Raw genomic sequence first — 25,559 nt, forward strand, 5'->3', positions numbered from 1 at the left:
TCAGCTGATTGGTCTCTTTCCTCTGCTTCGTGTGGATGACAGTCAGCTGATTGGTCTCTTTCCTTTGCCTCGTGTGGACGACAGTCAGCTTATTGGTCTCTTTCCTCTGCCTCGTGTGGACGACAGTCAGATTATTGGTCTCTTTCCTCTGCCTCGTGTGGACGACAGTCATCTTATTGGTCTCTTTCCTCTGCCTCGTGTGGACGACAGTCAGATTATTGGTCTCTTTCCTCTGCCTCGTGTGGACGACAGTCAGCTTATTGGTCTTGTTGACGCTTCATCTCTTGACACCCAACGGTGTCAGTGATCCGACCTCGTCATCGTTGACAACAATGCAGTCCATCACTGTCGTGTCATCAGCATACTTGATGGGGCTGAGTGTTGTGTGACCATCCAGTCTTGCGTGTGTGTGTGTGTGTGTGTGTGTGTGTGTGTGTGTGCGTGTGTGTGTGCAGGAGAAAGGGCCCTGAGGGTCTGATACTTTGCACATTCTCACCACTTGGTGGCAGCTCGTCAAGAGGTCCAGTATCCAGCTGCACACGTTTAGGTGCGGGCCTTAAAACTCTTCGCCCTCTTATCAAAATTCAATGATGCATTAACTCCTCTCTTTCTCCTTTTCTCTCCTGACCCGCTCCGTCCTTCTATCCCCCTTCTATCCCCCATCACCAGCACCAGTGTGTGTGTGTGTGTGTGTGTGTGTGTGTGTGTGTGTGTGTGTGTGTGTGTGTGTGTGTGTGCTTGCGTGCAAGAAAGAGAGTGAGAGAGACCGAGACACAGAAACAGTGCAAGAGAGAACAAAAAGACGTGGGGAGGAGAGAGAGAGACAGAGAGAGAGAGAGACAGAGAGAGAGAGAGAGAGAGAGAGAGATTCATTCAACGCATTGCTTACTGTACTGCTGCTATCTTACAGCAACATACCTCATCCATTCAAACATTCACAAGGCCAGATGCAGACACTTTGGGCTTTTCATGACTGAGTTGACACACACACACACACACACACACACACACACACACACACACACACATCGGACGCACACACACATCAGACGCACACATGCAAACCATGGCATCCCTGTAGTGTGTGTGTGTGTGTGTGTGTGTGTGTGTGTGTGTGTGTGTGCGTGTGTGTGCGTGTAGGAGAGCATAACGAATCCCATACAGTACAATCTACTATACCTGGCAGATTTAAGAGCCTTCAATAGGCTTGCTGCACATAATATGTGCCAGCCAAGATACACATGGAACAGTGTTGATTGACACATGCACACACACACACACACACACACACACACACACACACACCACACCACATCACACATTGGCAACCACACACAATCACACGCAGCCACAGACACACCCACACTTGCATGAGAGCACACAGGCAGAAAACACATAAATGGCTCACAAACACCCTTGCACGCACACAAAAAGACTCATAAACTATGCACAACCACACAGCCATGCACACACACATTCACACAGACACCATACTTGTGTGATCAACACAGACAGACAACCCCCCTCCACACACACACACACACACACACACACACACACACACACACACACACACACACACACACACACACAGTCACTCACATATACAATCACAGATTGACAAACTCATGCATGCACGCACACACGCACATCCTAAATCGTCACAGTGGCAGGAAGCCCACAGTCCCTCCCCTTCGTAAGTTATTTTTCATCTCTCTGCTTCTGTTTGTGTTCTTTTTTTTCAGCAGTGCTTTCTGTATTGCTCTGGCATAGAATGTCTCTCATTGCTCTCTCTTTCTCTAGCTCACTCTTTCCCATCTCTCAGTGCATGCTGGGAAAGGCCACTGTGTTCACACAGATATGAAATGACGGCCAGGGACGAAGAGTGGCTTTTGTACAGAAGACAAACTGAGAGGCAGATAAGTGGATAGGAAACAAGGGATGTTTAGGGACTGAGACCAAACGGTGACTAGAGAACTGGATTGGATTGGATAATTAGATAAAGCGAGATAGAGATATGGTTCTAACTTCTATAGGGGTGCAGTTCAATATTAGATGAATCCATCATAAACAAAAACATCAGAATTCAAATAAAAGCATGAAAATCCAAATTAATACATACAAAATTTCAAAAATAGCTAAAACAGCACATAATACAAACCAAGTGGCTTAACAAAGCCAGTACTGGATGTGTTCAACTAACTCGGACCCCCTGAAGTCTATAAACCAAGATGACATACTGTAGCGGCATAGTGTACACTGTAGAGCAGTTGGAAGACACAATGATGAACGACGCAAGTGCTGCGACTGTGAGCAGAGCAGCAGCTCAGCATCAGAGCCTCAGAGCCTCAGATCCTTCCTCCCCTCTACAGCGTTTCTGTTGGAGGGGCTGCTGGTGCTGTAGCAGCAGCAGCAGCCGCCGGTCTCCGCCTAACTTCTGCCAACTGCCACTTGCAATGCAGCGTGTCGTGATCTTGTACTGTAGATCGGCTCTTTTTGTGCAATACCTTTTTCTATATATATGTTTTTGGATGCTTTTCAGCCTTTATTTTGATTGTATAGTGGAGAGTGACAGGAAATGGAGTGACACGCAGCGAAGGCTATCGATCTCGGGAATCGAACCTGCATAAGGCTTTATTAGAGCACATATATGTGGTATATGTCTTAATCACTAGGCCTAGGTTAATAAGTATAAGTTTAAGTGCTAAACCCCTTATCCCTAAACCTTTTGCCTTTTATTTTACTATTTTGAAAACCATATTAAAATTGTTCAACTAGCCGATCTACATCAACACGTCAATGTAGTCGGCTAGTTAAAAAAAAATCCGAAATAGTAAAGAAAGGCAAAGAAGTTTAGGGATAAGGCGTTTAGCATGGACGAAAATAGAGCCCTAGGATTGAAGTGGTTAATCAGACTTATCGATTTAGTCAATACATTTTCAGTGCAATATAAAAAAAACGAAAATGTATTCGATAGAATAGCAGCCGTTCATGATCCCTCTCCTTTCTTTTCACTTCACAGAGACAGATAAAGTAAGAGAGGGAACGTTTTGGTGGTGGTACATGTATGTATGTTGGGCAAGCCGGGTGCTGGGTGGGTGGTTGTCGCCGCCGGCCACAGCTCTGAGGTCGGCAGGGCGTTTGGCCTTTTTCTAAAGTTTGCGATTAGAATTCTGGCAGATTTATCTGGCTCTGGATCAGGCAGGCGGGTGAGCCCTCGGAGCCTGGCTTCAGCTGGCCGATGGACATGGTGGCCGACGACAGTGGCCCAAACAGATGGCTGTTCTAATCATGAAGAGAGGCCTGTTCTCTCTCTCTCTCTCTCTCTGTGTGCGTGTGCGTGTGCGTGCATGCGTCATCATGTTTTGGGTTAGGATTGGAGTTATGACTCAGGAGTTTGTCTCAGTACAGGTATGACCCCATTTTACACCTGTCAGTTGATTGTATTGTAATCACTATGATATAATATGATTGTATTATAATGAGTGAAATTCACTGTGTGTAAAATGCACTAAAGGTGCATTAAAAATCAGATCATGTAAAGCGCCTTCTCGGGAGGGTCAGAGTAGTTGTATTAGACTAAATGCAAAGTTTCTCCTCTGCAGTGTGCGTGCAACTGCTAAAATTAAAATCTACATGTAGATAGGAAGGACCAATTACAGTATTGTGCGTGAACCATTTCCACGTTAATGCCTTCATTTTTTACTTTTAAAATGTGTATTTCCTTCACGTTTGTTTAGATTCTTTGTCCAATGTTATGTTGCTGAAGTTAACCGAATAATTGAGAATATAATTCTGTGTTTAATGAGTCATGGACGTGGGAATGATTTTCTCCATGTAGAATTCTCAGCTAGAATGCATTAAAACACAATGATAACTTACTACCCTCCCCGGGCCCTTATTGGCCGCCTGGTGGCAAGTCTTACTTCTTGCTATCTCTGAGCACACCAAAAACTAATTCAAATTTCAAAACCTTTGATTGAATATTCCATTAATATTCTTCTTAATCAGCATATTTATCATTATTCAACATAACTATTGCAGTGTTGATGCCAGACCACCAGTATGTGGTCCTTCTGAAAAATCTGATCGCGTAAACAGTCTCCGCAGGGGGTCTGATGTATTAGACCACATTAACTACTGTATAAACGCAACTTTGAAAAGAAAGTAAATGTGCACTGCATGCACATAGGACTTATATTTACTTATTTACTGAATGCTAAAACTTGCAGTCACTAACTTCTGCTGGCATGAATTAATATTCTGTATTGTCTACCGTCGCTCATTTCTTCATCCATTATTTTAAGTGACAACTTTTCAAAGAATTTCAAAATTATAAAAAATAGCAAACATGCAGATCTACAAGCTCAGAGAGGATACTGTAAGCTATATTCATCATGGTGTATGACGAAAAACTAGACTAGAGTTAGAGTAGCAGTTTCAGTCTTTTTGCGGTGAAAAAATGTTTTATGTAAGACCTCTCAGTTCATTTAGATATGTTTGACATTTTTCTCATGAAGCCACTTGTGTCTTCCCTGAGTCTGTCCTGATGAAGGTTGAATAGACCGAAACGTTGAATAAAGAGCAACATTTTTGGCAAGTTTTCTGACAGTGTGCGGGACCCTTTGTATGCTTTATTGCACTACGCACCTGTCACTAGCCTTCTGAGGTGTGCATCGGCCTTTTGCTAAAAAGTTTGTTCTTTCCCTGAGTATATAAAACATCCAGCAAGATGAAAGTGCTTGAAGGGACACAGTGGTGCAGATGGTAGCGCTGTTGCCTCACGGCTAGAAAGTCCCGGGTTGGATTCCCGCTGGGGAAGCTACTGGTCCTGGGGGCGTGTTCTCTCCTCCGTGTCATCAGCCTCCAAACATATACTGTACCCTAGGTGGGGTTGGTGAAAGGGCCTTTCTGTCTGAAGTTTGCATGTTCTCCACATGTCCCCCCTGTAACCTTTCAAAAACATGCAGTAATCCTGGTCTCTATACTGCCGCCCCTTGGTCAGCCGTGGCACCTGATGGAGGGGAAAATAACTGGCTTCTTATCACCCTGTCAGGTGATAAGAAGCAGCCTGCTCAATCCTCATGCATTGAAGGAAGTATGAGCTCAGTTCGGGGCTCTCCCCAGGTCAGTAGTGCCCAGGATTACAGCTTAGGCAATTGGCACCGGGTGAAAAATGGGTTACAAAAATCGTGGGATAAAAAAAAAAAAGATGACAAGTGCATTTAGTAAACAACATCCCAGTGCGCGGCTGCTGTTATTTCCTTTTCATCTCTCTTGCTGAGTTGTTTTAACAACACACAGAACAAGAGTCCTTCAGAAGACATCGCTCGGGAACACATCCAAAGTTTAACACATTTGCACTCGATCACGTTTCAACCAAAAGCAAAATCATTTTCAATTTCATTTGTAACATTTAGCATTATGAATAAATATATATATATATATTACTTAATGTCTGACTATTGCGCTCCCAGTGGTTCCTGATCCTGACTCCAGTCTGTAGGACCTCTAGCATTGCTGGTTAGTTCCTGAATAGACACCAGGAGCCAGTTGCACCATCTCACAAACTTAGCCTATAGCTTAAATGGCTTGACTGAAAAGCCATTTAAGTTATGATTGGCTAAGTTTGAACTTAGTGTGAGGTGGTGCAACTGGCTCCAGATGAATGCAATTAACATACTGGTAGAGTAGGATTGAAACCCAGCAGTACTAGCTGTAAAAGTTCTGCCAAGCATGCTGAGGGAATGGTCAAGGATGTGACCTTTCCCTTCTCCCTCTGTTTGGATGTTGTGTATCCTGCTACACTGGTAGAATAAGGGCTGTATAGCTCAGGGCTGTATTCTCTTACAGAGTGGACATCGCCCAGTGTCCACTGTAAGATCATTAAGAGCTGTCTGTCCACGGAAAGTGTTTTTTTTTGTGTTTGTTTTTTTAGCTGCCAGCTCCTGTCTGCTATGCAATTCGGTGGTAAAGATTTATATTTTTATTTAACCTTTATTTAACCAAGTGGGAACTGGCCAAGAGGCAGAAAAATTACACTTCAATACCACATCGTCAATGTTACATTTTGAACCAGCAAATACAACATCCATGGAAATGTACAACCCGACGTTGGATCGTTGCCCAGTACAACAATGTGAATTTCATATTTGCTAAGCTATTTGTGCTAATAACGCAGATGACTGGGACGTTAGCACGGCAGCGATTGATGGGCTCCGAACACTGCGGGCATCAATAAACGACGTGAGCGAGCGCTCTGGACATGATATCCAGAGCGCTCCTCTGGATATTTTTGTGGACACAGCCCCCGAAGCAGTGGTTCTGAAAGAGGACTCCTTAAGGGGCGATCCAGGCGGTCCCCAGCAACATTAATTTGTTAATACAGCATCACAATCATTTAGCACTTCTCTTCTGGGGATCCCTGGCACAAAACATTTAAAGATCCACAGCGAAATATATCAAGTTTTGAGGGTCCTTGTCTTGACATGAAAAAGTTTGAGAACCACTACCATAAAGGACATCCACTGTAAAGGACTTAAACTTAAATATACTTAAACATCCAATGAATAGGATGGAGTTCTACTGTAAATGTATTTTGCACTCCATGTGAAGGACAGAAACTTAAATATCCTTTAGCATCCACTGAATAGGACGGAGACCTCAATGTGCTTCAGCATCCAGTGTAAAGGACAAAGAGCTGAATGTACTTGGTGTGCACTGTAAATGACAGAGAGAGAGAGAGAGTGTAAATGTAAAGCCACTACGCTCCGGAGCATTACCATAGCGATGACCTGTGTGTGTGTATATGAGGTATCTCCATGGCGATGGACGGTGGTGGTGTCACGATCCTTGCTGGCAGCCATTTCTCTCTTCAGCCCAGTGTGTAAATACTCGCCCCAGCAGCTTGCCTCCCTCGCTCCCTTCTGTGCTTTTATCTTTATTTTTTGAGGGCCTCCTAAGTCCAGCTTTAGGGTCTGCTCTGCATGCATGTGTAAACGCAAGCATTGAAGACAAAAGTGAGGACGCAAATTGTGATTGGCCAGAATGAGATGATGTATGATGACGTATGATGATCACTTCACCCCTCTTTTTTAATCTGTAATTAAACTTGAGATGAGATGTCCTCGTCTCGTCTCACACTGCCACACTGTGTAACCCCCCCCTCTCTCTCTCTCTCTCTTCACACACTCTACCTTTCTGTTTCTCACGCTCCCTCAATGACTTTCTCACTTCCATTAGTCTCTTCTTCACCGAGGTCGTGGTATCCTTTTAATTTCTCTTTTTGCTCTCTCTGTGAGTTCTTTCACTCTCCATACTGCTCCAGCTACTGTGTGCGTGTGAGCGTGCGCGCGTACTTTGTGTTTTTGGTTATACTGCTGTTGTTTTTTATTTAGAGAACAGAGAAACTCGCAAAAAGGAGAAAAGCAGACACATAGAACACGCACGCACGCACGCACACACGCACGCACGCACACACACACACACACACACACACACACACACACACACACACACACACACACACACACACACACACACACACACACACACTCACTCACTCATACAGGACACAAATGCTGTGTGATTGGCGTTTGGAAATATGCCATGCACCTGACAGAATTCAGCCAGCCAGCTAGGCAGCCAGCTAGGCAGTAGGCACGGTAAATGGTGTAGTGTGCACCGAGAGTGTGTGCATGTCGTAGTAGTGAGCAAACCAGTGAGAGTGCGTGCACGGTCAGGTAGAGTGTGGGCACGGTCATAGGTGGCGTGTGCACGGAGAGTGTGTGCATGGTAGGATTGTTGTTCATGGTGTGCAGTGCAGCCTTGGCTCTGTGAGGGTGGTGGTAGTAGCAACCTCCGCTGGCCCCGCTGGCCGGGCCAAGAAGTGCCACAGTCCTCCTCGCCAACCGCACCCGACGCGCAGCACCTTCACGGCCCATTCAACTTGTTTGGCGGCAAATGGACATGAAGATAAATGACCACTGTGAAGAGCTGTACCTCACCACGCCGTTTTAAGACGACGTTCTTGAGCTGCCAGCTGTCTAGTTTGAAACAAAGTTTTTCTTATTAACGCCAGAAGGATTGTGCTGATGCACCGAGCAGGGGAGAGCTCTGTCAGTTGTGCAGGTATATGCAATATTTCCTAATAACTCAAAGAAAAAAAACTCTCCCCTTCTATTATTTTCCATACTCTCCCCCTCTCTCTCTCTTCCTATATCTGTCTAATCTAACACGACATGTCCTCTCTCTTTTTTTATATCCTCGCTGAGAGATTCGGCCTGAGCGTGAACGCCTTATCACGGAAAAGATGATCAGGAACTTGCTGGCAGAATGAGGTGTGTGTGCGTGTGCGCGTGTCACTAAACAGTGTTTCATCCATCAAGGTGTCAGCTTAATGTATCCAATGTCATATCACTCACGGCACATCTTCCGCCTGTAGCCTGGATGGAAATCCTAATAGGCGGACGAGATAAGGAATTGCTGCGCGTAGGATTCAGATTAGCCCCAGATTTGTGCAGAATGGGCTGGCTATTACCCCAGGGCTCCGGTTTGTTTGCATGTCAAACGCTCGCTGCTACTTCTTGTATCAACCGCTATTTATCCAGAGCAGTGGGCGTGTTCCTCCCATAGTCTAACCAAGAAATTAAACCTCTTTTCGGGATTAAAGCCTTTTTTCGCCCCACAAGGTGTTGTTAGATGTTTTATATACTGCAATCATGTTTTCTGGATATTCTATATCTCATGTACAATGTTTCATTATAATCTATATAGGTAGAGGCCTCGTATAAGTTCACTGTGTTGTTTTTATACTGTGCTGAATAAATAAATACAAATACAAAAATACAAATACAAGGTGCTGTTGACGTGTCTGTCTGGAGTGGGAGTGCATGGCCGGTCTCTCTTGCTTCCCAGTCAGGCCACTAATGAGATGTATGAATGAATTAAGGCAAATTGCTAATTCCTTCAAAGTGCCGCAATTTAATTTGTCCTGAACGAACGTGCCGCTGCTGCTAAGAATCAATGCTGAGAGCAGAGTTGGTACGTCTGCAGAGTCTGCATTCATCCCTGAGAGAATGGCCTTTTCTCTGTCCTCTCCTTTTGAACCCACCAGACGGGAATCTTTTCATCATCATCATCTCTTCTTTTCCGTGTTTTTTTCCCTCCTTACACTAGCTGTGTGTGTGTGTGTGTGTGTGTGTGTGTGTGTGTGTGTGTGTGTGTGTGTGTGTGTGTGTGTGTGTGTGTGTGTGTGTGTGTGTGTGTGTGTGTGTGTGTGTGTGTGTGTGTGTGTGTGTGTGTGTGTGTGTGTGTGTGTGTGTGTGTGTGTGTGTGTGTGTGTGTGTGTGTGTGTGTGTGTGTGTGTGTGTGTGTGGGTTGTCTTCTTCTTTTCCTGGCACATCAATTAGGTTTTGTCCTGTAAGCTGTGCTTAAAAGGAAGTAGGAAATACGCTGTGGATGCCTTGTTCTATCCTGGCACGTCTACAGTAGTTTTCATTAATCAATATTTCCATGTGTGTAAAATGTTCAGCGATGCTGAAAGGCACCAGAGAGAGACTCAACAAAACAAGACTGAGAGTCTAATAATGGTGAGGTTTCCCTGTGCAATCAAAAAGGCTTTCAGACACTTAGCTAAATTAATTAAAACACATTGACTGCCATTGACAAGATAGCTCGTCATTTAAGAGTTTATATTGATCTGTTAGATCATGCGCAGAAATTAACCGTAAGGGAAAATGTCCGCCTCCATCCACCACCATGTAAATAGTTGATTTTTTCAAATGTATTTATCTCTAATTATTTCCCCAGATTGCGTTTTTTATTTTATTTTTACAAGCTTTATTCACGTCCCATAATTAAGTTTTAAAAAATATGTTTCGGGTGAATTTATATAAAATCGGGCAGACCTTTACATAGCTGTTGTTTACTTCTGGTTTACGAATCCTGGGAATGTGTCGCCTTCAAAATAAGAGTATCCAATGAAAAGATTGTAATAATGAATGAATTAATTAATTAATTAATTAATACCTGGCAGAGAATGTTAACTGACTTGAATCCCGCTACATCTAATAGCCTACATCTTAGAATTTCAAACATTTCTTCCGTCTTACTGTTTTCAGAGAACTACTTTGCTTCATCCTTTTCCATTGGGCTACAGGGCATTGGGCTTACAGTGGTAATGCTAACCGGTGTATGAATGTGTGAATGTAATGCACAATCTATATAAAGCGCCTTGGATAATTTACCAACTGAGCTATGAGCAGTGGTGGGAAAAGTACTCAGATTTTTTTACTTAAGTAAAAGTATCAATACTGCAATATTGAAATACCAGAATAAAAAATGTAGTTGAGTAATTGCACAAAAGTATTGGCATCAAATGTACTTAAAGTACCAAAAGCAGAAAGTACTAACCATGCAGAATGTCCCATTTCATGTTTTCAAATGTCTAAACATATTTTGAAAATATAGCAAATCTACAAGCTCACAATGCGTCACTTTGTATTAGAAAGTATTAGAAACTGGAAATACTCCAGTAAAGTACAATTACAGCAAAATTATACTTACAGTAAGTACAGTACTTAATATGTTACTTTCCACCACTGGCTTTGGGGTTCATGGTATATGCATGTGATGACGACCGGTCCCTTTGGCGCCACACCGTAAATACTATACTGTATTTCTGTCTATTTATGAGTTTGTGTTGTGTGGGTGCTCGTGCATAATGTTCGAGCGGTCGTGTGTGTGACAAAAACATGCATTCCAAAATGTTCTCTTTATTATCTGGGATGGTACTGAACCTGGGCGCTGAGGAGGAGCATTCAAAATGTTTTCTTTATTATCTGGGATGGTACTGAACCTGGGCGCTGAGGAGGAGCATTCAAAATGTTTTCTTTATTATCTGGGATGGTACTGAACCTGGGCGCTGAGGAGGAGCATTCTCAAAGGCAGATAGTGCGGCTCGTGTCGCTTCAGGCTATTTCTGTACCAACAGTCTGCCATTATTTAAATATCACCATGAATACTTCTGTTGTCCTGGAGGAACTGTCAGCACAATTACTGTGTGTGTGTGTGTGTGTGTGTGTGTGTGTGTGTGTGTGTGTGTGTGTGTGTGTGTGTGTGTGTGTGTGTGTGTGTGTGATTTGGTCTCACAGGACGTCTCATTTACAGCTGTATCTTGTCCTCATAAAGTCACAGCATACTTAGTTTCCGTGGTTCTCATTTGTACCATCTAGCTCCACTGATGGACGAGCCGATCATTAGCAGGCTCTCCAGCGTACTAGAGTAGCAGGTGGTGGTTGTGTGTGTGTGTGTGTGTGTGTGTGTGTGTGTGTGTGTGTGTGTGTGCGTGTGTGCGCGTCTGTGACTGCATGCGTATGTGTCCGTGAATGTTGAAATGTGCCAGCAGTGTAAACATTACACCCCAGAACAGGACTAATGATATCCAGCACTAACATCGCCTCGACCCCAAACCACCCCTTCCCCAAAAGCTGTCTCACCCCCCCCCCTGAAATACACACACAGTAAAAGTTTGATTTAACTCTGAGGTTGGATTTCACCAAAATAACCGTGTTGTATTATCTAATATATCATCAGGCAAATATTACATTTTTATTCCAGTACATATACATATTCCAGTCCACTGATATATCACCATATATCAGTTTTAATACATTAATGCATTATGATTTGTAGAGAAATAGAGAACAATGCTTTTTTTTAATTGATTGAAATATTTATTAACAGTTTGCAGAATTACAGTACATTTCAAGCACAAACTCAATACAAAGACTGTTAACTGTGAGTGGACGACCCAAAGCATTACACTTGTTTACAACAGGGTCCACCATGTTCAATTCATCAAAACATTTAGAGACGTACAAATAGACACTTCTATATAGTTAAAGAACAGAACAGGAATTCATCATAAAGGAAGCAAAAAGGGAAAAGAAAAATATACAGTGAGGGGAAAAAGGGGGGGGGGGGGGATGCCAAACTAGACGACAACGATATGTTATATTCCTGGCGAGAACTTGTCTGTCAAGCATGTTATTTTTTATTTTGTTGACTGGGCAAAGTAGACAAAATGTCTTTGTGGGTTAAAGTTTTTCAACTAAATTGTTAGTGTACTAGACACAGCATAAGATATTGTGTCAATGTCATTATGTCTTGTTATTATTGCCAAGATGTAATTCTGTCTGCTGTCCCTGAAAATTTACATTTTGTTGAATTACTCATACATCCAATATGATACATTTGTAAAATTAATCTGATTATCTCCTAATTCTAATTATTTGTTAATTGGTTTACATTTAAGTGGCGCAACGCAGATTGTTTTTAAATCGCTTTTCCCCCCTGATTTTAAAACGTATATTTCCAAAATACATTAAAATATATCACTAAATATCAGTAATCCTAGATTAATTTAATCCCTGTTAGTGTTATCCAGCCCGTGATTGTATGAATGGAAGTGCAAGGGTCAGTTTTTTCTTAGTATTAACAGTCATGATGTTACAGTGCACACATAGCGTCTGTCTGTCTCTCTCTCTCTGTCTCTCTCTCTGTCTCTCTCTCTCTCTCTCTCTCTCTCTCTCTCTCTTTCTCTCTCTCTCTGTCTCTCTCTCTCTGTCTCTCTCTCTCTCTCTCTCTCTCTCTCCAACACTGCCATGTTCTGTCCATCTGTTAGGTTCCATCTTTCTTCGCATCTATCTGCGGCTCTCTGCGTATTCCCTCATGGCTTTGTTAACGCTGCTCTGTCACACATGCGACGCATACCACCTCAGACTGACAGATGCTTTAGTTTAGTGTGTGTGTGTGTGTGTGTGTGTGTGTGTGTGTGTGTGTGTGTGTGTGTGTGTGTGTGTGTGTGTGTGTGTGTGTGTGTGTGTGTGTGCGTGCGTGTTGTTCTGTACGTGCATGTATGCGTGCATGCGTGCATGTGTGTGTATGCCTGTGTGTGTGTGTGTGTGCACACCACAAAACTTTTCATTTTGGCTTTTTCTCGACTCACTGTCTTCCCTTGATGGATTTGGCTCAACACCCAAAGTTATCAGAGACTTCCAGCAACACACATGCACGTGCGCTCGCTCGCACGCAAACACACACGCACGCATGCACACACACACACACACACACACACACACACACACACACACATAGACACAGATACACACACACACACACACTTTCCAAGTCACGAACGCCTGACATCTGACAAGACAAGCCTAGTCCCCCCCCCCCCCCCCCCCCTGCTGACTCTGTCTTTTAACTCCTCTGAGTGACAACATCACAGAGTTATCAGACATTTAGTTCATTAAATGTGATTGAAGAATACTTGCCTTTCTCGCAAAGCTTGCTCAACTTCCACTTTGTGATTAGAGAACAATTTAGGTTAGTGGTCTTTCTCAACTGTTACTCGGTATTGCAATTGGCAGAGGATTAACAGTTTTAATCATTTTGTTTAGATTCAGAGTCTGCACAAAAAACTCCATCAGCGGTTCATTTAGAGCACCATCTATTCAGAAAAGAGTGGCTTTTATATTTCTGTCGTGTGGAAATAAGCGGTGATATCTGCAGGTACCTAAGGTCATTAATATGCTGACAGAATTGCAGCAGTTAACGAATGTGCAGCACCGTTAATTGCCTAAGGATGAGACTGTAATGTCCTCATTTGTTGCTTTGCAAATGCTGAAGTTCTTTTTTAAATAGCCTCGTTCAGAGCCCGAGCCTTGCGGCTGATAAGGTTCTCGCCTGCAGGCAGGTTCCGCTCCATCTCTTCTACTCTCTCTTTCAACGGCACTGAGCGTGGCTACCTGTCTTTCTGTCTTCTTTCTCTTTTTAGAGAGTTTTTCATGACCTCTAGCTACGCTTAGGATCTTAATTAATTAATAAGATTCTTCAATTTTTAAAAATATTTTTTGATTAAAGTTTATATTGGAGGACACGGAGAGACTCACACACACACACACACACACACACACACACAGACGGACGGATGGACAGGGTGCAAAACATAGTCTTGGCAACGCCTTCAGCCTGGCTGGTACAATAAATACAATTATCTTTTAGATAGATAAAACAATGTAAATAAGTAAATATAATATACACTAGGCATGTAACGATACACTCAACTCACGACACGATAATCACGATATGAGGTTCACAATACGATTTTTCACGATATTTTAAACACAAAATTATTTTCCAGACAAACTAAAAAAGCTTTCTTTGATGGCATCTTAGCAGTGGTGGAAGGTTCCTATAACGACAGTGGGTGCTCACCCGCCTCGCAACCTCACCGTATTAGCATTTGAATACCTGTTCTGTGAACACCGTAAAGGTGTGTGCAAAATGACCAGGGGGAGGGGAGCTATTTGGGTGCTATTTGGCTTACTATTGTGTCAGTGGGTGCTTAAGCCCTCAAGCACTCCCGGAGTTGACGCCGTTGCATCTTAGGATAGATGTAGGCCTATTTGACAGTGCAGAAACATAATTGCCTTCCTTGATGTATTAATGAGCATCTACGACCATCACCTGGGCACAGACACAGACAGCTCCCCTCTGCAGGTCTCTATTACTGAAAGTGACTGCATGGAGTCGGTCTCATTTCTGTATCTTAACTGTAAATGGTCATATTAAAGTTAAAAACGAAACAAAACTATGAAACGAGACTCTGCTTAATAGGAAGAAATAGCATTGGCCTGGGCCGTGGCTCAGTGGTCCAGGCACCTTGGCCGGTAGCCCAACTTGCCCAAGCCCTGCAGTGTGCTGTAGGCTTGACTCCCGATCCCGGTGGCCTTTACTGCATGTCACCCCCCCCATCTCTCTCGAAATAGAAAAATTGAAATAGCAATGATAGCTTGACCTAAACATTTTTAAATGAATTGGAAATATACCTGTATATTCATTTAGATATTCACTGTACACTTATATTTGATAGACTGCATACACTATGTTGACTCATTCACCCATTCAGAGCTTTAAAATTATAGTTCATACCCTTTTACTCTCACCCATTCAGAGTTGACACTTTATCTTTATTTTTTATTTTTCATTCTTATTTATGTTGGCTTGGTTCTTGACTCTTAGCTCCCCCCCACACACCCCATGTTTTGGTCTTACTGCTGTTGTTGTCGCTGCTGACACCTGAATTTCCCTCCGGGGATAAATAAAGATTTATCTTTATCTTATCTCCCCCCCCCCCCCCCCCTTTCACGTCTCAGAGTGTATAGTGTTTGTCCTCGGTTTGATTCACACGGCGAGGACATTGGAAGTGAAAGGGAGTCGTGGGCAAATCTCTATTGGCACCCCCCCCTGTCCCCTGAGCGCTGCAGAGTGTCATTGGAGATGTGATGCATATGAGTGTTTATCTGGACTGGCAGGAGACCACAGGTGGTGTCAACGTGGAGCTCCACAGGCGTCTCCCACAGCCAGGCTTATAGGGCTGTCACGACTACAACATTTAAGTTGACGATTCATTGTCATACAAATAATTGCGATTAGCGATTTCATTGTGTTTCTGGAATTGAACATTGGAACACAACTTTAACATTTATTTATTTATTTATTTAGTTTGGTTGTTATGCTTCATAATCACAAAATGTTGTTGGGCAGATGAGACAAATGACAAATATACAAAGAAATTACTGTTCTATTTCTGCAATTTTTGGGAAAAGTTTGAAAATATATGAGCAATGAAAACGATTATAACAATTATGCAGAAATATATTGCGATTATCTCAAGGAAATGCGATAATACGATTATGTAATAATTGTGACAGGCCTAGCCAGGCTCCTGCTAGTCCTCACATGCATGTGTTTGGTTAGACTTACCAACAGTCCTACAGTCATGTAGGACTACCCAAAACCCTAACCTAACCCTAACCGCACGCGGAAGCCACGGATGATTTGTAACCAGCCACGGGTGATTTGTAACCGGCCACGGGTGATTTGTAACCGGCCACGGGTGATTTGTAACCAGCCACGGGTGATTTGTAACCGGCCACGGGTGATTTGTAACCGGCCACGGGTGATTTGTAACCGGCCACGGGTGATTTGTAACCGGCCACGGGTGATTTGTAACCTATCGGCGCATGTCGGGAGCGACGGTGTTGTCCCATGACTGTAGGCCTGGTGGTATGTCTAACCAACATATGCACCCCACCTTTCAAGGGGTTCCACTCTTAATTCAGATGGCGCATTAGTCCGACAACGTGGCTTCGCGTGCGGTTTGGGTTAGGACCAGGGTTAGTAATGGGGCGAGTTCAACCAACACGCCGTGGGAATAAAGTGCAGTCGGAATAATGGCACTGACCCCCTTTCAACCGCCATTTACGACATTACGCTTTATTGTTACCACAAACACGTTTATCGTTGTTTCAGCTAGGCTGTTTTTGTTAATAACGCAGATAACGCGATGTTTGAGCATAACAATGGTTGGTAGGTTCTAACTTTAAACTCTCTGGACATCCAAAGCACTCCTCCGCTAATATAACGCTTACTGTGGACACAACCCATAAACATGTTATCCCTAATATTGGGCATTTCATTATACAGTAGTGTCAAAAGTATACTATACTATTATGCTTAATTTGTGATATGTTGGTGTTGCTCAGCAAGAATTGCAGATCTATAAGCTCACAATGTGTTGTTGTGCGGCGCACTGAGAGCTTGTGGATCGGCTATTTTTGTCACTGTCGATGGAGGTGCCTGTATTTGTGGTTATACGTTTCACAGTAGTCGGTTTAAGGTTGTGCAGACTTGTGAATTTTAAGATACTAATCCACATTGTTGCTGTTTCCTTGACTTCATGTAATTCATCCTGATAATTTCCCAATTTTGAAATGAACAGTACTGCAGTGGTATTGTGCGTATTCTCAAAGTGTGTATTACATTTATTTTCATTTAAATTGAGCCAACAAAGCACTTTTCACTGGAAACCTCATTTCAATCTTTGTAATGTAGTTTTCTCTCTTCTGAGCACCCTTGTTGCTGAAGGCATACTAGAATGAAAAAACAACAATCAACAACACAGGATTGAATTTACCACATTCACACAAGGGTCTAAAATCAGAAGTGTAGTGCGGTTTTCAAAGTGGGGGCCATCAGTGGCGGGTAAATTGGGCATTTCACAATAGGAGGTGCCGCAGCCATGAGGGTCTATAGCTATTTTGGGGGCCCTCTGCCTGGAAAGGTTTGGGAACCACTGGTAGTGCATGAACAAACGTTTGTTGCTGTGCAATGGAATTCTTTGTGAAAATCCTTTCCCTCAATACAAGCACTTGTTATTATGATGCCGCCTCTTCCTCTGGTCCTCCTTTTATATTATTTTCTATTTACTTCTCCACAGGTCTGTGGAGAATATTCATCGTTGCTCTTGTTTCTGCGCTGAGTTGTGGAGCCCATGAGATAAGAGAATAGAACCGGGCACTAACTGTGCCAGGCCATTGTTCCACTGGACCGGAGCCTTGTAACCTGCCTGTGTTTTTCTATAGATAACACCGGCTTATTCCATTGTACTTGTTCCAGTGTTTTAAGACTGAGGTTACTGTCGAGAGACGAAACTGCAGGGGAAAAGAGAGGGCAAGATAAAGAGGTAATAGAAAGGGAGAAAGGCCTGCCCTTCTGTCCATCTCTAGTGCCGCCCTGCAGCTTTGAGCTCTTGGCTGGCGCTGCTGTGAGGTTCACTCACAGCTTGGCTCTGTTTAGTTGGAGTATTCCTTCTGAGAACAGGGCGTAAGAAGAGAGCAAGGAAAATGAACAGAGTGGGAGAAATTGCAGCGATGGGTAGAGCTGGAGGGAGATAGAGATAGAATAACGATAATGGACGGTATTGTGGTGATGGGGGTTGGTGAACAAAATAGTTGATGTTCTGACCTCAGGCTTCATGGTGCACAAAGAGAAGCTTTCATACTCGCAGCCTGGTCAAAGTTCAGCTTTCGAACAACCATGCAATCTCGTTGTAAGGAACATAGTATGCCTTCCTGTACGTGTGCAATGCCATCTAAACACAAATGCACAAGCCGTGCTCACTCATAACAGCCTGGCCTCAATCGCTGTAACACACTTTACGCTGTGTTCCTGTACGTCCGAAATACACACACAAAGCACATGAAGTGCACACAAACGCACAACGCGTGCTCCTGCATAGGCCGGCCTGGCCTTTCGCTGCTCTCTCCTCCCGTGTGAGTCGAGAGACCCCAAGTCCTGCAGAATGAAGATTTATCATTCGCTGTCATTCTCTTCTTTTACAGGCTGAGGGATTTTCATGGGGCTTCGTGAACCCAGTTCGAGGCTGTTATTTATTTCGCCCATGTTATCAAGGGCTTGGGAAAGTTCCTTTTGTGATGATAGGCGGAGAGGTGGTTTGGGTAGCAACACAGGACTACAAACCACTCAGTGATGTATTCCACTACACAGACTTTGCTGTAGTGCTTTGATTTATGATATAATACAGAGTGACATGGCGTGTAAGCTACACAATGCGTGCCGTGCACCCCATACCAATGTCGCTCCCAGCTCCAGCCATCTATCACAAGCCCGCTGTGCACTGGGAAGGTAAGGGCCCTCGGCACTTCAAGGGCATTGTGATTGAATTAAGCATTAAGTCGTTAGGAGTTTGAGACGAGGCGTAATTGCAAAGGGTATTTATCTATTCTGATGAATGAGCCTGTGGTTTTGTAGACTAAATATACTGTAACTGGAGAGTGAACTTACTCCAGAGAGCTGTGCTATGAAGCAAGTTCCGTTATCTGTCTTCACTAACCATAAGAACCACAATCTCATCACGCCTAGTGGTCTCATGATTTTGAACTATATTTATATCTCGTTCACATAAAAGGGGATGCTGTTTGCAGCGTATGACCATAGGCAAACATGGACAAATCTACATGGCAGCAGAGTGGCATAGTTCACAAATGGAGAGCAAACTGTAATATCAGACAAATGCAAACAACTTAAACACATAATCCAGACCAACACGGCTGTCATCAGCTGGCAAAAAGAATCGCTAACTTTGTGTCACTGCTCCATCATTAGGGCACGAGTAGATCTGACTATAATTACATTTGCTTTTCCACTAGATTAATCTGTTGCTTCCTGTAGATTTATTCGTAGGGCGTGTATAATGATTATAGCCATAATCATTCAGCTGCAACCCGGTGGTGTATAACAGACTTGGGAGCAAAATATTAGTATAGTCAGTTAAATGAAGTCCCCTCACGTCTATGTATATCTAAATGACATCCTGCACGTTAGTCTATATTTGATCAAAATCAATCATTTTCTCTCCCGATGTCCTGCTGAAAGGTGGATTTGCAGGCCTGTTTTAAAGCAGGGCCATGGACAATCAAAATCTGTTGGAAATATTTAATTTTGACATGGTAATAATTAAACTTAATGTTATGGTATGGCATAATGACTATCAAGAAAACGGTTGCTGACCCCTGGTAGTATAAAAGCTCAATGCTATGGTTTTGATACTGCTTGCAGCCCACAGTTCACAACTCGAGAATCTCACAGAATAACTCACTCGAGATGAGAATCTATACCTCTCATAAACAAATCATCAGGCACCCAGATCCATGGGATCTTCTTTGAACGGCGATGCCATTTAGTTTCCAACAGAACCGATTGGTCAATAGACAGCTCTTATATATTATGATCAAATGTAGCCATACCCACTAGGTACAAATAGCAACCAGGGTTGAACCTATACCTTGCTAACCACAAATCCTGCTTTGTAGGACAGGCCTCTGATTGTGGTTATTGTTGCTGTTTATTTTCCAACCCAGCCATATCGTCTTAACCGAATGCCGAACTCGGTTTAGCCCCTCGTGGCGTTGGCATTGATGAGTGTTTGTTGTTGCTGTTGTTTTTATAGACCTGCACAGCGGCACTCGGCTCTATCGTCCTCATCCTCGTCTTCATCTGAGCCTTCGTTAACAACTGGGAAATTGGGAATTAAAGGCAACAAATGAGCCACTGTGTTTTCTGTGTCAGCTGGGCTCTGTGGGAGCAGATGCTGAGAACATTCACACCTTCATGACAACACGCTTCCTCTCTCCCCGTCTTCCTGCTAGCCCATCTATATATTCATCCCTGTCTGTCTGTCTGTCTCTCTATCTACCCCCCTACTCCCTCCCTCACTTTTGCTATCTTGTATTTCTCTTTCTAGCTCTGTATCGGTCTCTCTCACACTCGGACACACATGCATTAGTGTTTGTGAATTGACAGTTTGTGTGTCTCCAGGACTTGGTCACCTCCCACATTATAGATTGATTCTCCATTACAAGTGGGTTATTTTGAAAGCGTTTGTTTTGTGCCGTGTGCACCGCCAGTGGGGGGGGTTTGGTGGGAGTGACGGGAAGGTGAGGAGAGGAGAGATGAGGACACCTCTCAGTCTGCCTCTGAATCATCAGCAACACTGAATGTTTTAGTGATATGATTTAGTGCGTTTTCCCGGGTTTAGCCCCGAAGCGTTTCCTTTTTCTCTTCAGCCTTGAAGCTGACCTATTCTGCCTTCTTCCCTCCCCGCAGGCCGGTCCCCGTCGTTCCCTCTGAGAGAAAGGGGAAGTGATGTCACGCCACCACCACCGCTTTGAGAGGGACTACCGGGGCCCGTGGGAGCGCAGAGACGTGCGCCCCTCCGGCCTCCACAATGGCGCTCACAGTTGCGGCGCGGTCGTCGTCAACGGCAACAACCGCCCGGGGCTCCTCCCTCTCCCCGTCATCCCCTCCCTCCTCCCCACGCCGGTCACCGTTGCCGCGACGACGTCGAGCGGCGACATGGTGGCCAAGCGAGGCGCGCCAGTGGGATCGGTCGCCACAGCCTCAGCCAAGGTAAGGGTCGTTGGATGACCGCCTTCCTCTCTCGCTACTCCGGGAAAACCTCTCTCTCCTCTCTGGCCTCCTATTTTTGTCAAGCTGCCCACTTTCCTCCTTTTTTTCAGTCCCTCTCGTGTTCCATCAGGTTTTTTCTCTGCAATCCAGCTGGCCCTAATCTCCAACCTTCGCCCAGACGCCCACGCTTTTTGAGGCTTTCCAACTGTCCTCTCGCTTTCTTTGTCTCTCTCCCTATCTCTCTCTCTCTCGCTCTCGCTGTCTCTTTCACCATCTTCCAGCTCTGCTTTCCAAACTTGCTCCAACTGTGCTCTGTACTCTCCAACTCTCCGCTCATCTGTCGCGTCTCTCCAACTCCTTCTGCTCTGACTTTGTTCGCTTTCTGCCTTCTGCCGTTCGTAACCCTGCTCGTTCACTCCTGTTCTGCCACATTCTCTCCTCTCTCTCTCTCTCTCTCTCTCGCTCTCTTTCTCTCTCTCTCTCTCTCTCTCTCTCTCTCTCTCCATCTCTCTCTCTCTCTCTCTCTCTCTCTCTCTCTCTCTCTCTCTCTCTCTCCAACGCCTCCACTCGTGCCAACCCGTTTACCTCCATATTTATTCCTGTGTCCTGCCAAACGGCAGGCTTGTCCTCCCCTTGCCTCCTCCCTGCTAATTTTCTCATATCATTATGTAAACGACCCCAGACAGCGGCCAAGGTTGGTCTTCACTCAGGTGATTAAGGCTCAGTGGCTGTGCACGAGCAGGTGCGTCTCCAAAGACAATATCTCAATGTTTCAGAGTGGAAACGAAAAGTTAACTGCATCATTTAATACACCCACATCTATTCTGGGATATATGCTCCTTTGGTCCTGTTTTTCTTCTATGTTCTGCGTTTAGACCACACAAAATAAATACACAGCGTTAAAGGACCACTTCACCACTTTTCAACTTATCTTCATATAATTGGTCCTCATTAATGTTCATGATAAAATACCACAATTCTTTTCTACTCAGTCTGTGTCTCATAGGAGGGCTGTGGGCAGTTCAGAAACCCGTCCACCAGTGTATACTGCACGTGCACGTGCGCGCGTGTGTGTGTGCGTGTGCGTCCGCGTGCGCTCGCCACCCCCTCACCAAGGGATTTACAGTGAAGAGGGAGAGAGCTCGACATCTTGGCCTCTCCCCCGCATCCATGGATACCATTCATCTTCTTTCAGCACTCCTCCTCCTCACTATCAGATCATGCGGTTTAATTTTGAACTTGAACAGGAGCCCTTCAGGACCTCATCCAACCGCCCTACCCTCTCCTCCCTATCCCACCCCCCATCACTCTTCTGTCTACACCGTGCACCTCCTCACTCCTTAATCCGGAGTTGTACTTGGTTGTACTGTGGTGTTGTGCACCGAAAGCGCCAAAGCGGCCGATTTCACAAACTCGCAAGCTTGTACGTAGATCAGCAATTTTCTGAGCTTATTGATTACCTATTTTTTGGTGTGTGACACTGCCGCACAACCAATTATAAATCTGTCTTTACTCTCGCCGGGGCCCGCACTCCAGCCTCTCGGCCAGAGTCAGAGAAAGAGGTAAACAATGGTGTGGTAATTTAGCCCCCTAAGTGCGCATCATTAGACGTCCTGCTGAATGCAGCGGCTGACCACAGACACAGTAAATCTCATCTGGCAGCATGTCGGCCCCTGCCTTTGTAGCGGCTGAATAATTACATACATCCGGGCAACGTCTCTCACCGGCTCCCACTGTGGCTATTGTCATCATTCAATGGCTGCCAGGGCAATTAGGAGTCCTCAGTATAGCAGGGCTTGTATACGTCGAGCATCACCCACCGGTCCCACTCGTCGATACAAAATGCATGCATATATGCTGTTGTGCACACACACACACACACACACACACACGTTAACGTGCCTGTGAGTGTGCACGGCGGCTATCATGTGCCGACATTATGCAGATCCCTCCCTAGATGCCAGTGCTGTCTTTAAGCTTTAGTCAGGGCTTTACCTACTCGCCGCTTTGTCTTCTGCCTTTGACACTCCTTTGTGAGGCGGACGTTGGAGCCCCGACGGCAGCGTCGTTTAAGAAGGGAAATACCCAGAGCCTGCCTGGCTTCTGCTTTAATCATGTTCTGGAAGAGATACAGGCCTCTCAAGAGCCGGCTAACATGGCAAGAGACTCTTTTTCCATCTCTCTTAGTAGTCTCTCTTCCTAGTTGAATGTGTCTGTCTTTGACTCTTTTTGTTTCTCTCTCTCTCTCTCTCTCTCTCTCTCTCTCTGTCTGTATCTCTCTCCATTTCCGTGTGAGGTTCTGTCCTTTCAATTCCATCTCTTTGCATCGAGCTCTACCTCTGTCTGTCTTTCTCTTAGCCTCTATCTGTCTCTCTGTCTCTCTCTGTCTCTCTCTCTCTCTCTCTCTCTCGCTCTGTGTGTTATCTTCGATCAAAGTGGTTGGGGTCACAGGAGTCTGATGGAGGGATACATCTCTCTCTCTCTGGTGTCCCAGCTCAGCCCGTAGCCGAGCTAAAAAGCTGACAGTCCGTTATTGATCTCCGCTGTTGGGAGACCTTCCTCAAAAACACGATGGCTTCAGTCATCAGACCCCAGGAGATCAGGAGATCAGGAGATTGTGCTATTCCAGCAGCTAGATACATCCGCGCAGCAGACAGGCCTTTTGTACCTGCGTGTGTTTTTGCATACTAGGCTTGGGTGATATTTAATTGCCATTATACCGTAGTATTTTGAAATGCTTTTCAATACTGCCATAAGTCAGTAAATTGTGTTATGAAACTGGTGCAATAATCTTTTCAATCATTGCAATGTGTTGTGAGCTTGTAGATCTGCTATTTTATTTAAAACAACAACTTATAATTTTTTTAACTGCATGCATGCCAGGTTGAAAGCGGTTAAGCTCAATAAACAGATAATATTTTGCCATACTCCCGTTTGTGTCCACGTGGACCGGCACAAACGGAAACCCTTGTGTGTTCTGCGTGCGTGCGTGCGTGCGTGCGTGCGACGCCGTGTGTGTGCTGAGAGTGGAAAAGCACCATCTGCCGCTTTGGTCCATGCCGATGTAGGGCCAGTGGCACGCAACACTGGGCCGGACTTAAATTAAAGTCACACTTTATTTACGCCTGCTAGGCCTTTTTTTGTAATTATCTTTTTCTCAATGTGTTATCATTTTATCATGGCGGCTGTGTTATCGGCCTTATCACTGCATGTGTAGATTAATTCTGCACTGCGCTGATGATGGCTGGGCTGCAGCTATTTCTGTGCCCTGCTGATGAATAGTTATTTAAGGCCACTCTGATGGGCTGTGAATTTTAGCAAAAGAGAAATCACAGCAATCAGGCTTATTTGGGTCGCCGGATAGCGACACTAGTTCGGTTCGTTTGCAGAGATTCATCAAGCAATTGGACGTGTGAAGAGTGGTGGTGGTGTGGTGTGCGGATGGATGTGTGGGTGGAGGGAGGGAGGGAGGGCTGAAGTGGACAGTTTATACCTGGGAAAGACTTTTAGTATGCAATAATTGGCCTGTGTGTATAGTGGCTGGAATAAATGTTTGCATACTTGCAGATACTTTACCGCCTGTGGGTGTTTGTGGGAGATTTCACTGGAGTCTTAACAGTGGATCCTTTCAGCTGCTAATATTTATATTAATATTCCACAGAATGCTCCTCTGCGTGGATATATCCCATTGATACATGTGGGTATTTTTGGTCGGCGTTCTAATGCCCTAGTTAGAGAGGGCAAATCCCTCTTCTACTGATTAATATGCTTAACCTTTTCAGCACCTCTGTTCACTGTGTGTTTCCCTTTACTTCACCATTTTCTGTAAATATGGAGTGCTGGGAGCTACTGGGGTTATTATGGTTATTATGGTGCGTAATTAATCATTAACGAGATGGCAACAGAAAAGGCCACCCCAATCCCTTATACAAAATGTATAAAGTTTTTATAAAATAATAATGTTCTCTTAACCAATCTGTATAATGGTAGAGTATGATAATCCAATATGCACATGTGCCATGGCTGGAGATGTTGTCCCTTCACGCTCTTCCATTGAGGAGTTTACACCCCGGGTACAACTGACAAGTCAATACAGTTATAATTAGAAATATTACCAGTCAAATATCTCAAAGGGCATATGTACAGATACCTGACGAAGGCCTGGTTAGGCCGAAACGTTGTTTCTTTGTCCGCTCTGTTATTAATTCATTATTTTGGGAGATTTTAAGGGTGTGCGGATCTCACATTGTGATATGATATGCATTTGGTGTGCACAAGAATAACCAATTACAATACTTAACTACCTACTAATTATACACACAAAATAGCCACTCTAACTTTTACAGTATAGTGCTATTTTTGTTTTTTAAACCCACTGTATTGTAAAATCTTGACTTAATCTTAACTGTAAAAATGTGCCTTATTTTAAATTGACACAGAATGTTACAGTGTACTGTAGCTAATGTAAAGCTTAATGTGTACAGTATCACCTAGTGCCATGCCAAATTGTGTCAAGCTAAATACGTATGGCAGCATTATGATCTTTACCCAAAGACAAGACAAAGCTTTCTGTAAATCTAAGACTAACCATACCTGTCCCATCTTGCCAGTTTTATGTAGCCTAATGTTGGGGCTGCTACTCCACCTTCGTCTTTGATATGAATGTGAAATATAATCATGCATGAATGACAACATTTCATCTTGTCTATCATGTGCTACCG

The 25,559-nt window shown here is 44.2% G+C and overlaps 1 protein-coding gene across 1 annotated transcript in view; it reads left to right on the forward strand.

Annotated features, from left to right (window-relative positions):
• Window positions 1-25,559, forward strand: part of klhl29 (kelch like family member 29) — a 297,174-nt gene that overhangs the window by 74,905 nt on the left and 196,710 nt on the right. Inside the window, exon 3 of the mRNA XM_080791254.1 lies at window positions 20,536-20,838. Within this exon, the coding sequence (XP_080647380.1) occupies window positions 20,575-20,838 (264 nt within the window). The 5' untranslated portion in view covers window positions 20,536-20,574. The remainder of the gene's footprint in view (window positions 1-20,535; window positions 20,839-25,559) is intronic.

Source organism: Protomyctophum bolini, assembly GCF_963924005.1.
Source record: "Protomyctophum bolini genome assembly, chromosome: 19".
NCBI lineage: Eukaryota > Metazoa > Chordata > Actinopteri > Myctophiformes > Myctophidae > Protomyctophum > Protomyctophum bolini.